Raw genomic sequence first — 12,793 nt, 5'->3', positions numbered from 1 at the left:
CCAGGTCAGTCGCAATCATATCGGTACAGGCTATGCCTCCGTATAACGGCACAGACAAAAGAGCGTCTATGTGGCAGGCAGAATCCCTCTTCAAAAACACCACTTAGCTGCATCAAAATTAATTCATATTTTGCTGCTGTTGCTACAGCCAGAAAGAGAGAGGGAAAGAAAGACATTAAGAGAGAGAGGGGGGGGGGTGTTACAGGAAGAGAGTGTACAGATTTTATCCACAGTGCATTAAAGGACAATGCGTGGAGGAAAATAAAATAATCTCCCAGGCGAGTCACAGCACTGAAAGCTCTGACAGCACAGCAAAAGCCGGCTTGCCTCAGACACAGCACCACAAACACAAGAGGATGGAGAGGAGAGGACAGGACAGGACAGGACAGGACAGGACAGGACATGACAGGACAGGAGAGGAGAGGAGAGGAAAGGAGAGAGGAGAGGAGAGGGGAGGAAAGGAGAGGAGAGGGGAGAGAGGAGAGGAAAGGAGAGGAAAGGAGAGGAGAGTGGAGGAGAGAGGAGAGGAGAGGGGAGAGAGGAGAGAGAAGAGGAGAGGAAAGGAGAGAAGAGAGGAGAGGGAGATTACCCTGCCTCTCCCCTCTACTTCTCATCCTTCATCTGTCACTACCTTTCACTTCACACTCACTCTTGCTCTCACCCTCACCTCCACCCTAGTTTTACTGGCACTCATTCGCTCGGTTAATCATTTTCTCTCCTTCCCAGGTTGCCCTTCTCCGCTTGCCTCTCCTCTCTTCAATCTCTCTGGCTTCTATCATAACAAATGTGCTAGCCACTGACAGGAGGTAGGCGGTATTAGGCTGTTTTATGCTGTTCCTGAATGACTGGTTTCTTATTCCAACATTAAAGATGTTTGCTCAAATGCACAAAACCGTGCATGCAGTTTTAATGTTGACTTAATAACTTTTTACCTAATACAACAGAAGCTCCCAATCAACATCTTATATTTTCATCAGCAAAATTTAGACATAATTAAAAGCATTTATAAAACTGCTTGAGAGGCTGCACTACCAAATGTGACCAGTAGAGGGCACTTGTGTTCAGCAATCTGCAGTGCGCCTTCAAGGTTTCATGTTCAAGGTTCATCTCTCCTCAGCTGTGCTCCAGTGAGAGCACGATAAGAGCAAACACATCTCACACTAATGACAAGCCAATCAATACAGGCTAATGGAGAGGTGCCCGTCATTCTCATCGGCCCTCTCCTTCTAAATGGGGTCATCACAGACGCTGGAAATCTACACATCTCAATTGACTATGCATGGGCAGAGCTGAAAGAGGCGCTTAATCACAGCGCAGTGCAGATAAGCCCAAGCGATAACGTTTTTTATTAAAAGGTGAGCTGGCATGAAATTGACTGCATATGGCGCTTACGACGCTAATACTTTTTTTTTACGATGCCCCAGAGAGATATAGGCCTCCTCGTCATCGCTGGAGTTCTTCTCAAATGTACGTCTGGGAGACACAGCACCCCACTTTGTTTATGTTTAATATAAAACTTCGTGTTTACATGGTGATGATTGAGGGTGCGGGGAAGAAATGTTTGCCCGTGCGGAAAAAAAAGACCCACAAAAAGGCAGTTTTGCAAGATGAATCATTCGCGAACACCCATCTCTCGTACTTTTGCTTCCCCTCTCACCTCATTTCCCTCTCTCACACCACGTTCAAGCACACGCACCCACACACACACCCACAAGCATAAACACAGATGTCCAGACTCAACCGACAGTGGTGACGGAGGATTAGAATATCTGTATATGTGCGTGCCGAGCTCCCCTCCAGTGCCACTTCTCAGAAGTTCTCAATGAATGCCAGTGTTTGTCTGAAGAGAAGAGAAGAGAGAGAGAGAAGAGAAGAGAAGAGAAGAGAAGAGAAGAGAAGAGAAGAGAAGAGAAGAGAAGAGTAGGGGAGAGAGAGAGAGAAGAGAAGAGAAGAGAAGAGAAGAGGAGGGGAGAGGAGGGGAGGGGAGGACAGGAGCCCGTCTCTGCTCCCTCCTGTCCAGGCTGCATGTATTCCCAAAGGCGGGCCGCGCTGCAGCGATCCTCTGCCCTGATCTGGGAACAGCCACACTCTCTCCCCTTACGGCCGCACTCCAAGAGGAAATGAAACAGCATTGCCTGGCATGTTGGAGTGGGTGAAGTGAGGCTTGGTGGTTGTGGGCGAGAGGGTTGACCTGAACTACAGTCCACTCAGGTTCAAGTCATCAACAAAGGCTTTTGTTTTCCAAGGGTTGCACACTCAGTGTAATGACTCTCGATACTCGTTATTCCTCCAACATCAAACAGGTTGTCTGTGAGCCCAGACGCTATTTTGGTCCTCTCCCCATCTTAAGTAGGTTCAGGTGATTATTAAAGGAGTGAGCGTGCGCGGTGGGCGGCAGGTTGGACACGGAGCGAGCTCTAATGGAGGCTCTCAGGAGACGGCTTGTGAAACGTTAGAGAGTAAAGCGGACATCAAGGGCAGGCCTCTGGACCACCTCACATCTGCTGTTATTGTGGTGTATGGAACTTTTGTGGAGTTTGCGTTCCACTGGTCAGCTGGTCAGATGATTTCTGGCAGAGCGGTACCCACCACAGGTTGCCCTTGTCCTCTCTTCCTCTCCCATCTTTACCAGACACAGAGGGGAATTGTCAATGGAAGCTTGGCTATGGATCTTATTATCTTTTGTTCGGGTACATCGTGGCAAAAAAGAGCACAAGTAACCACACTGATGACAGACAAAAGCCTCCTTGGGGTACAGCCATTGAACACGCTGTTCACACAAACACGAGATGCAGCATTTTTTTTATTTTTTGATTTCTTCCTAAAGCCATTTTCTGTTGCCGCCATCCTCCACTCGTTCTCCCACCACAATCTGCTGAATCTCTTCCAAGAGAAGAAAAAAAAAAAAGAAATGCCTTTTATTCTTAGCACAATATTCCCCTCCATTTCTCTTCGACCCTCTCCCTCTCTCCCTCCCTCTGTAAAAGAGAGAGCTGAATGCCAATTAAGGCGAACTTGCATGGGGAGTGCAGTGGTGGGGGTGTGTGTGTGTGGGGGAGGAGGAGGAGGAGGTGGTGGACAGGGGGGCCCTGTGTTGGCAGTCTGCCTGCGGCTGCAGTTTAGGCTCTGTTGTCCACTCCACTCAGCACTGTTTACGAGCCTGTCTGTAGCAGCGGGCCAGAGAGGCAGCCGGTGCACAGAGGCACCTGAGCGAGCAGGGCCTGAGAAATTCAGAGGAGGCTGAGGGTGGGGTGGTGGTGGGGGAAGGTGGGGGAGGTAGGGTAGGTTGGAGGTACCAGCCCGTGCCTTCCACAGCTCTCCCACTCACCCCTCCTCCACCTCCTCTGCCTGCTGCACGCGCCTCTCCTCTCTCCAGCTCTCGAGTCAAAACACACAGTTCCTGCCCTGCCTGACTGCCTGCCTGCAGAGAGTATCCAAAACAGCAGCACTTACGAGAACCTACAAATGCGAGAACTCCCAAAAAGACCCACCTCGGAGCTATCCAGATTGCTGGATCCAGACATCAGCAACCATCTGCTGGGAGGAGAAAGTGCTTTCTTTCAACCCTGCCCTCAGCATATGGAAGAATGTTAGAATCAAGAGTGATTGAGCTGGCCTCTGACATGACGCATGTGCACTCCTACATGTGGAGGAACTGCTCCCCATCACTGTCAGCGCCGGAGGGGAATAAGTGGCAGCGTTGCGTAACTCAACATACTCACCCAGGGGCTTGACCTGGCTGAGCGCTCACATGCCATTTCCTTATAAAGCAGAACGGCTGGAAAATCTAATTTTGATGCCCATGATATAGAGCAGTACTTACACTTTTGGCTTTGCCTTATCCACATGCTCTCCACTCCTCCTTTTTTTCTTTTCTTTCTCCTCCCTTTCCTTCCTCCCCCCCTCCCCTCTCGTCTGTGGCAGGTTTAATCCTGCGGTCCTGGCTGGGCTGGGCTGATGACCTTTTGCCAGCCTCACTCACCCGTGACTCCTGGAGAGCGTCAGAGGGGGGGGGGGTGGTTACAACGTTTCCTCCCACGTCCCACAGTGACCCCGGAGGATCAAAGGGTCCGGGGCGGGCAGCGGGCGAGCAGCCAGGGAGTCTCTGGGTCGCCATGCGCCTGGCAGAGGTGCCAGAAGGAGCAGGGTGTCTAAGGAACGGCTCGCTCGCCTGGAGCTGCGGCGCGGGGCCGGAAGGGGCCGGAAGGAGCTGAACCGACCACACGCGGAGCGACACTGCGTGCTGGCGCTGCTAAGTACATCTCAAACGTTTACATTCCCCAGGCCCGCTGAGAGCTCACTGTTTGGAGAATGGTGGAACTCATCAATGAGAGGTTCTCCAATTCACCCGCCAGCTCTTGCTAATCTTTTCTGAACATTTAAAGGGCCTTTTGCAGCTTCGCTACTCTCTTTGGGAAGTACTAAACTACAAATCAGAACTAATTCATTATTAATAGTTATTGATTAGCTAACAGAACAGGCGCAAAACATCTATACTGGGTGGGTGCTGTCGTGTAGTATTTCTGTGGTGCACAGCCACTGTTGATGAAACCTGTTTTGGATTTTACCTGCAAGCATCAGATGTCCCCATCTGTACTATAGAATGTCAAGTCCAGTCTGGCTGCGAAGCAGCCCTCAGTCCCCACTGACCGTTTGTTAAAGGCCTTTTTGTCTCTCCGAATTTCTACTCAGCCTGACTTTGTTTTCTCTCCATCTCCATTTTATCTGGCCGCATGTTTATTTAACTCAAATTAAGAGCACGGGTTAAAGCCAGCAGCTTTCAGCTCGGTCCATTTCCCCCTTAAAACCGCCTGCTGGCTAATGGGCTGCGCCGCAGAGGTAGTGTTAGTGACATCTTGACCGTAGTCTCAACAATCCGCATAGAAAACACGAGCCATATCCAAATCAAATCAGAGTAGTTGTCAAAACACACACACACACACACACACACACACACACACACACACACACACACACACACACACACGCACACACACACACACGCCAAGGGACCTACTTTCTCTCAGGCTAGTGTGGAGTTCAGCCCATTTAAGGTCAGGGATAGCTTAGCCTTTGGGTCCCCTGGGGGGTCTGACTGCAAATTTCCCCGGCTCGTTTTCTCACTCCGAGTGATCAGGGAAAGGCCCTTAAAGTGGGTCAAAATATGAACAACTGGATGAAGAAAGAACGCAACGGCTGTTCCCTATTTAACTTAAAAAGACACAAGCCGACTCCAAGGTGCTGATGTTACGCAACCAGGGGTGTAGTGGCAAAATAAGAAGTGGCTAAACTATGAACTCTGTGATCACGGTAAGGTCCGCACCATGTGGTATCAGATTTTTAAAAAACGTTATTGTCCAATGTTTATAACAATACCAGTGGTATTAAATGGTTCTAGAGTGTTGATAAGTGTACATACTGTAAATGTGGATAAAACAGTGTGGTTTTGTAATGTTAAAAGTTGCAATTGGTGAATAAACTCTTTTGAGAGGTGGATAAACTCTAATAAGAGGTGAATAAACTGTGTTTACTTGGGTTTAGCCTCCACTACAGCCCTGTACACAACGTGTTGTGAAATGGTCTATAACACATGCAGACAGAGGGTAGAGTATTTGTCTATCTGTTTGTCTGTACAAATGACTACACTGGTAACCGAAAAAGCAGTATGACATGTGGACAAAATACTCTTCTTTATTACAACAGTGAGATCCTACACCAGTATTTTCAGGAGTGCAGATATAAAGGACATGTAAATGTTTTTCCGAACATCTTTCTTTTCCTTTTTCCATACGTCTATTGATTGATTGATTTTTTGCTATGTGTTTTCCTGGAACTGTGTTCCAGCTCTCATCCAGTAATAATATATGAATGGAATCCATGAAACCTCAGCCTAATCTTCCTCTGAGTCATAAGGTCCAAACTCCAAACACACTTCAAATGTTGTTTGTTACATAACAGTATCATATCTCTACTTGTACATTTTTTCCATGTTTGTCATGTATGTGTTTGTCCATATACTGTATGCTTCCAGTATTTATTTACATTAAAGAAAGACAGTAAGAATCAGATAAAGAGAAAGCAGAAGAGAGAGAGAGAGAGAGAGAGAGAGAGAGACCCCCCCCCCCTCGCTTCTGGACCTTCAGGAGGTCAGCGACGTGGCTCTGGGATTCCTGTCTTGGGGGAGGCTGAAGGCTGGAGGTCAGGCCTGCTAGGACACGGTTAGGTGTACGAGAGCACGCAGCCCTAGCAACTGAGGCAATCGCTGCTTCCTGTTGTTGTATTCGTAAGCGTTCGGTCTCAACATACAATGCTGGCCAATGGGAGACACAGAGATAGAGAGAGAAAGAGAGGGATAGAGAGAGGGGTGAGTAAGAGGTGGAGACTATGAGGCAGCATTCACATGTAGTCATCCTTGTCTTGCACGATTATGAAAGAGGTACACACACACACACACACACACACGTAGTTGTGTAGCCAGTGGGGGTGAGTTCAAGGAAAATAAAATGGGGAACTGGGAAATCTGACCACCTCATAGAGGAAGAAAGCAAACAGGCTCAATGAGATATCAGTAAACAACCCGTCTCTAGAGAACTGAAGAAGTAAAAAAAGAGGGAGAACGAGTTTCTATCCTCCTCTTTTTTCATCTCCCCCCCTCTCTCATTCTCCCCCCCCCCCTCTCTCTCTCTGTTCCTCTGCTTGTACCTCCTGGCTGCAGTGGCTGTGTGTGATTTAGTGAGCGCTGCGCTGGCACCATCCCGTGATTCCACTGAAGCCACTAGAAGGCATCTTGTTTCTAATCTTTAACAGATGGGTGATCTCCTCTCCTGCGCCTCGCTCCACTCCCCACGATGAAAGCAAGAGGGCCTCCACCTCCTCCTCCTTTTCCTCTTCCTCCCCTTCCACAGCCACACAGAGCTGGCCCAGCCAGGGGTTGGAAACTAGACCCTCCAGCCTCCCCTCCTCACTAAACCTTATTGATGACATGTTAAAATTACATTAGCATGAGGGAGTCAGGCGTCCCAGGCTGGACAGAATGGGAGTCTTGAGACTTGCTAAACTGGACACCAGTGGATCATGATTAGGAAAAGTCCGACGGGGTGAGGGGACTTGTGAAAGGGGATGCGGCGTATCCCAAACCTGTGGACTAAGAATAGCCCAGCTCTGAAAACAAGTATCACATGTAAGTGTGTGTCTGTGGACTGGAGAGGCCTGTCCACTTGGTGTTGGCTAATTCATCAATGAAGCATGTGCTGCCACACGTCAGCCCAGTTTGAGCTAATGCTTGGATGCTGTAGCTTTGGCAGTGCAGTGTCTCTAAGTGGTACCATTTGAGATAAACACCCACGACAGCTTCCACCCAACTCGCATATGCCACGTTCTGCATAGAGAGCTAGGAGTACAACCACATGCCCACCAGCATCCCCCCCCCCCCCCCCCCCCCCCACACACACACACACAAACACAAACACTAACACTAACACTAACACTAACACTAACACTAACACTAACGCACACACGCACGCACACACGCACGCAGGCACACACACACACACACACACACTCCTCACCTCTGTCCACACTGTCCACAAAGCCTCTTTTGTTCCATTGCATTCAAGGAAAATGTGAACACACGCAAGTCTTTCTAAGCAAAACAAGGCAGGCTGCAACCAATAGGTTTACTTTTTTTCCCTGTTTTTGCCTGATTTTTTTTTTCTCTTGCAGGGGGAAATAAATGACTACAGCATCCATTTCCCCATCTGGAAACTGTTCCACCCTAAAGCTCCTCCAGTTCTCTCCATGGAACATTAGCAGGCAGTCCCCCCCCCCTCTCCTCTCCTTCCACTACTCTGATCATTAAGGTTTATTATTAGGGCTTATCACAAGGTGCTTAATGACCAGGGTGTGGTTCATTAGCCAATTGTACCTGGCTCAGATCTGATAGGTAAATAGTGTTTCGCTTCCAAACACACCACTACATCCTCCATCCTCCATTAGCACTACGGCAACGGATCACTGACAGCACGGCTACAACGGGGCAAGATGCTGACGCGGCTGGAAAAAGGAGAACAAGCTCCCGGTCAATGAGGTGGGTTGCGTAATCTACTGCATCAGCGGGAAGGAGAGCGTCTAGCCGAGCTCAGGCCAAAATGAGTCTCAGAGCCCCGCCGCTGCGGCTGGACAGGGGCCCGCCGTGCCGATGACGCCAGGGAAACCGGAGACGGCCGCGTCTCCCCTGTACTTTGGGAGAGAGAGGTGAGATCCGAGATCCTGCACCCCTCCCCCAACACACGCATTAGGACACACAGAGCAGCACGCTGTAGGACCAGTGTGACTGAGCTCAGGTAAACAAGGAGGGCACACACACACACACACACACACACACACACACACACACACACACACACACGACCGGCGCTGAACACGTTCACAAATGGTTGGCTGACGGTCAGCATTGTTGGGCTGCTCCTGTTTGTTCGGGGTGTCGGCCAACAGGAGAGGAAGTGAGGCAGGTTGTCCTTGTGGCGAGAGTGGGACTATGAGCCAGAAGGAGAGCCATCAGTGTGTGTGTGTGTGTGTGTGGGGGGGGGGGGTCTGGCTCGCTCCATTTGTTATTAATATTAGAATTGTTTGTCATTTTTCAGCCCTCTCATTTTCCTGTGCTTTCCTCTTTAGTGACATTGATGGTTTTATGATGTTAATAACATTTCAATAGGAGGCGGTTTTGCTGGCTACTGTTTCGAGGCCTATAGTGGTGTTAAGTGTTTACTTGTGTTGATGTCCTTTTTATGAACATATTATAATATTTATCATTCCTGTTCATTAAAGGACAGTTTGTAACTGACAATTTAAAGTGTCTGTCACTGCTAGTGTCTGAGAGATGATTCATCTATAACACTAATCAAAATCATGTTAAACCACAGATACATTCGTCTGAGACTCATTTGTTCTCATTCCTTAATGCAAGATGCATGTGTACTGAACTGCTGTTATGAATCTGTTTTACATAACATGCCTTTGCTTCACTCTTCAGAAGTCAACCAGAGCTTTGTCCATGCATTTAGTGAAGACTTTGAGGATATGAGGAGAGAAGTGAGGCCACATAGGTGCAGATGTCCTATGAGTCAAAATTCCACAATAGCTGTACTATTTCAGGTGCTGTATATTGCTTGGCCATATGTCTTGGGGTGTTACTGTACACGTTTCCTACCCAGCTACCCTAGACTGTATTTTCTACACTGGGGTCCATGATATTTTTTATTGAACCATTTCGTCCGGTCTCCAGGAATGAAAAAAAAAAAAAAAAGACCACCAGCTCTCGATGTGCCCAAAAAAGGGATAGTCTCTTACCTTCTCGCTCTCGCTGCCCTTTCTCCATGCTGTCCTGGGATCCCTGTTCCCAGTCCTGGCTCTCCTGATCCCTCTCCCATGGACCCTGTGCTGCTGCTGCTGCTGCGGCTGCAGGCCGAGCCTCCTCGTCCACTGCCTGTTCCGCCTCGCTACTCTCCCCCGTCTGCACACACAGGAGAAGGACCCAGTAAACACGTCTGACCTCTGCAGAAGGTCACCACCACAAACAAGGAGAGATTTTTCCAGAACTTTCCAAGACAAGGTCCATAACGTGGTATTTTTCTCTTTGTACAGCGAGCTTAGACATTTTTGGGTCACCATAATGTCGATCAAAAACCCTATTCATGTGTAGTGCCGTATTAATAGATTGTCACAGTTTCGGCCCGGTCTTTACAGCTGGATAATCCACGCTGTCAAGAGTGGAGACTACATCCCTTTAGTTTAATTGAAATGAACAAACTCCTGTTGGGATTCTTTGTGCTGCTTGTCATTTTACCAGAAAGGTACATGGGCATGGATTATCTTCTGTTTTGGAGAAATTTGGAGAAATATTAACAACTTTTACAAATTTTTCAGTAAAAAACAGTTTTCCACAGTCAGCAACAGAGGTTAGTGGAAGCATGGGCAATTACACAAATTTGGCATGGAATACATTTTTGTTTTGCGTTGTTAGCCAACTGTCAAGATTGAGAATCAGTCAGATGGTATCAGATCAGGTTGAGTCTCAGGAATTGAGTCTCAAAGGAATGTGACATGTTGACTCCTCCAGACCATCATTTATGAGAAATATAGTAAAACGTACCAATCAACACCGCAGCCAGACTTTGTTTTGGCTTGCTGTTGTAAAGTAGGGTTAAAGCAGTGTGGGAGACACAGACATACACACACTCACTTTAAGGGCCTTAAATGACATGTCTGGCCGAGTGTGTGTGTGTGTGTGTGTGTGTGTGTGTGTGTGGGAGTGAGTGAGACAGACAAAGAGAGCTAGTGTGTGTGTGTGTGTGTGTGTGTGTGTGTGTGTGTGTGTGTGTGTGTGTGTGTGTGAGTGAGTGAGACAGACAAAGAGAGCTAGTGTGTGTGCGTATGTGTGTATATGTGAGTGTGAATCGGTGTGTATGTGTATGTGTATATGTGTGTAACTTGTACATGTATGTAATATGTATGCTTGTGAGCATGCCTGTGTATGTGTGTTTGTGAGTGTGCAAGCACACACAATGTGTGAATGTGTGTGTTTGTTTATGGCAAAACGTCCTAATCAGTGCTACTCCATTTCCTGTGCGAGTGAGACATCCAAGATTCCTGTTGAGCGCCGAGGGGAGAACAGCGCCACTATTTGTCATAGTAACCAGCAACCGCCTGCATGAAAATCTCTCTCTCCCTCCTCTTCTCACTCTTTCCCCCTCTCTGTCTTACGGTCTATTCTGTCGTTTCACCTCCCATCTCTCTCTCAGGCTGTTTACACAGTAAGGGTTGATTGATGAAGAGGTCTTTATGACCAGATTACAATGATGGACGAGTGTTTTATGGGTGCTTAAACCTGTTTTGGGGCACACGGCAGGGAGCATAATGGCCCGTTCTTCTAGGGCAGAGCTGGACAGCAGTGCAGCTGGGGAACACATTTCACTTTTCTTTCGTTTATTTTGGGAAGTAGCTTCCCTATCTGTCTTGCTTTTTCCCCCACCCCACCTTCAAACATACGCACACACATACACACACACACACACATCTCAACCACAGACATACACACACACATCTCCACCATAGACACACACATAAAACACAGACACATACCAGCACATAGAGACACATACTGTACAAACACAAACACAAACAAACAAACATATCAACCACAGACACACACACACACACACACACACACACACACACACACACACAAATACAAATACAAACACACACACACACACACACACACACACACACACACACAGACAGGCACCTCAAACACATACACACAGGCCATCTCGTCTCATCTCTGGAATGTGTTTGTAAATAGTAACTACACCCTCTGTCCCTCACTTGTTGCCTGAACTTATCTCCACCTCTGAAGACGGATCTGCGAGGTCAATCAGCTGAGACCCTGGTCAGCGGCCATCAGACATTCATCATCCCGGCTGGGGAAGACATGTTCCCGTCTGCACACCCCCAGATGATCTCCACAGATGTTTACTGTCCAGCCCGCTCTCTGGATCAGTTGACAGCTCCCACACACAAGCTCACAACTTCACAACAGCTCCCACACACAATCTCACAACTTGTCCTGGGCTGCTGCCACGTCATTTGCAGACAGCATGCAATTCACTGACTATTTCGTAAGTCCAATAAAAAAACAACTCCGAGTACACTGCCAATGATTACTGCTTTGATGATAACCAAATGCATGAAACCAAAGCCTTCAGTCTCAGTTGCCTAATTAATCTCCAAGCCAAATATTTTGTTTCCATGTTATTAGGGGTTTGTTGATTGTCAATTCACAGGTACTATGAATGAGAGCTCACAGGTTGCACTACTCACCCACTGCTGGTTTGGCAGCGCCAGAGAGGTCAGCATGTCGGCCATGGCCCCCAGAATCTGGTCTGTCCGTCCTTGGCTCTTCTGTAGGGCTTTCATTTTGTCGGCACTCTGTCGCGCCGGCGGTCTGCTCTCCGTCCTCTGTCCGTCCCCGAGTCCTTCCGCCCCACCGCTCTCCGCTCCAGAACCTTCAGCTGCGGCCCGACTCCCGTTGGCCTGGCTCTCACAGTTTCTTGTAGGCATCAATAATAGATCAAGGAAAATGAGAACATGCTTTTCTGTTGTGCTTATCCTCGGGCTGGACAAAGCGTGTGAGTGCGGTCTGACCTCCCCTCCTAGCTTCACCTAGCTCACTCCCGCCCCTGTGCCTGTCCGAGGCCTCAAGCCTCCCACCCCCTTCCCTGGGCGAACAGTCACCTCCGGCCCACCTGTGCAGCGTCTGCCCCTTTAGTAAACAAGACTGAAGCCGGCTTAAATCCCTTCCTCTTTGGCTGCTGCTGGTGTCTGCTTCATTCTCTAGACTGACTTGGACAAGTTTGGTGACTTTGGTGGCCTGTGTCTTTTCTCGTCTGGTGTCGCAGCTTGCCTTACTATCAGTGTGAGGACTAACCATTTCACTCTCCACAAAATTATGCTCCCTGACTCACCATTGGCTGTGTGTGATTACCTCCCCCTTTGTAAAAAAAAAGAAGAAAAATCCCTCTCCTCCTCTCTCTCTCCATCCATCTCTCCACTCCTCATTCCCTCCCTTAGACCACACTTCCGTGCTTTCCATAACTACTTCTAGATCACATTTTTCCCTTGCGCTCTCTCTCCAACTCTCTTGCTCTCGTTTCCTCACCGTCTCTGTTCCTCTACTATCCATGGCAATGGCATTATCTCCGTTATCTGCTTCCCAGCCTTAGTCAGTGACACG

The 12,793-nt window shown here is 48.3% G+C and overlaps 1 protein-coding gene across 1 annotated transcript in view; it reads right to left on the bottom strand.

Moving 5' to 3' along the window:
• Nucleotides 1-12,556, bottom strand: part of LOC143115291 (uncharacterized) — a 46,973-nt gene extending 34,417 nt beyond the window's left edge. Inside the window, exons 1-2 of the mRNA XM_076277263.1 lie at nt 11,881-12,556; nt 9,349-9,511 (exon numbers count right to left, since the gene is read on the bottom strand). Of these exons, the coding sequence (XP_076133378.1) occupies nt 9,349-9,511; nt 11,881-12,120 (403 nt within the window). The 5' untranslated portion in view covers nt 12,121-12,556. The remainder of the gene's footprint in view (nt 1-9,348; nt 9,512-11,880) is intronic.
• Between the last annotated feature and the right edge of the window lie 237 nt (nt 12,557-12,793).

This window comes from Alosa pseudoharengus, unplaced genomic scaffold, assembly GCF_046254945.1.
Source record: "Alosa pseudoharengus isolate Yale_2024_CS ecotype anadromous, Long Island Sound unplaced genomic scaffold, YU_APseudo_1.1 YU_APseudo_1.1_scf_9, whole genome shotgun sequence".
NCBI lineage: Eukaryota > Metazoa > Chordata > Actinopteri > Clupeiformes > Clupeidae > Alosa > Alosa pseudoharengus.
Note: the sequence above shows the minus strand (reverse complement) of the source record. Positions and strands in the feature narration are given on the sequence as shown.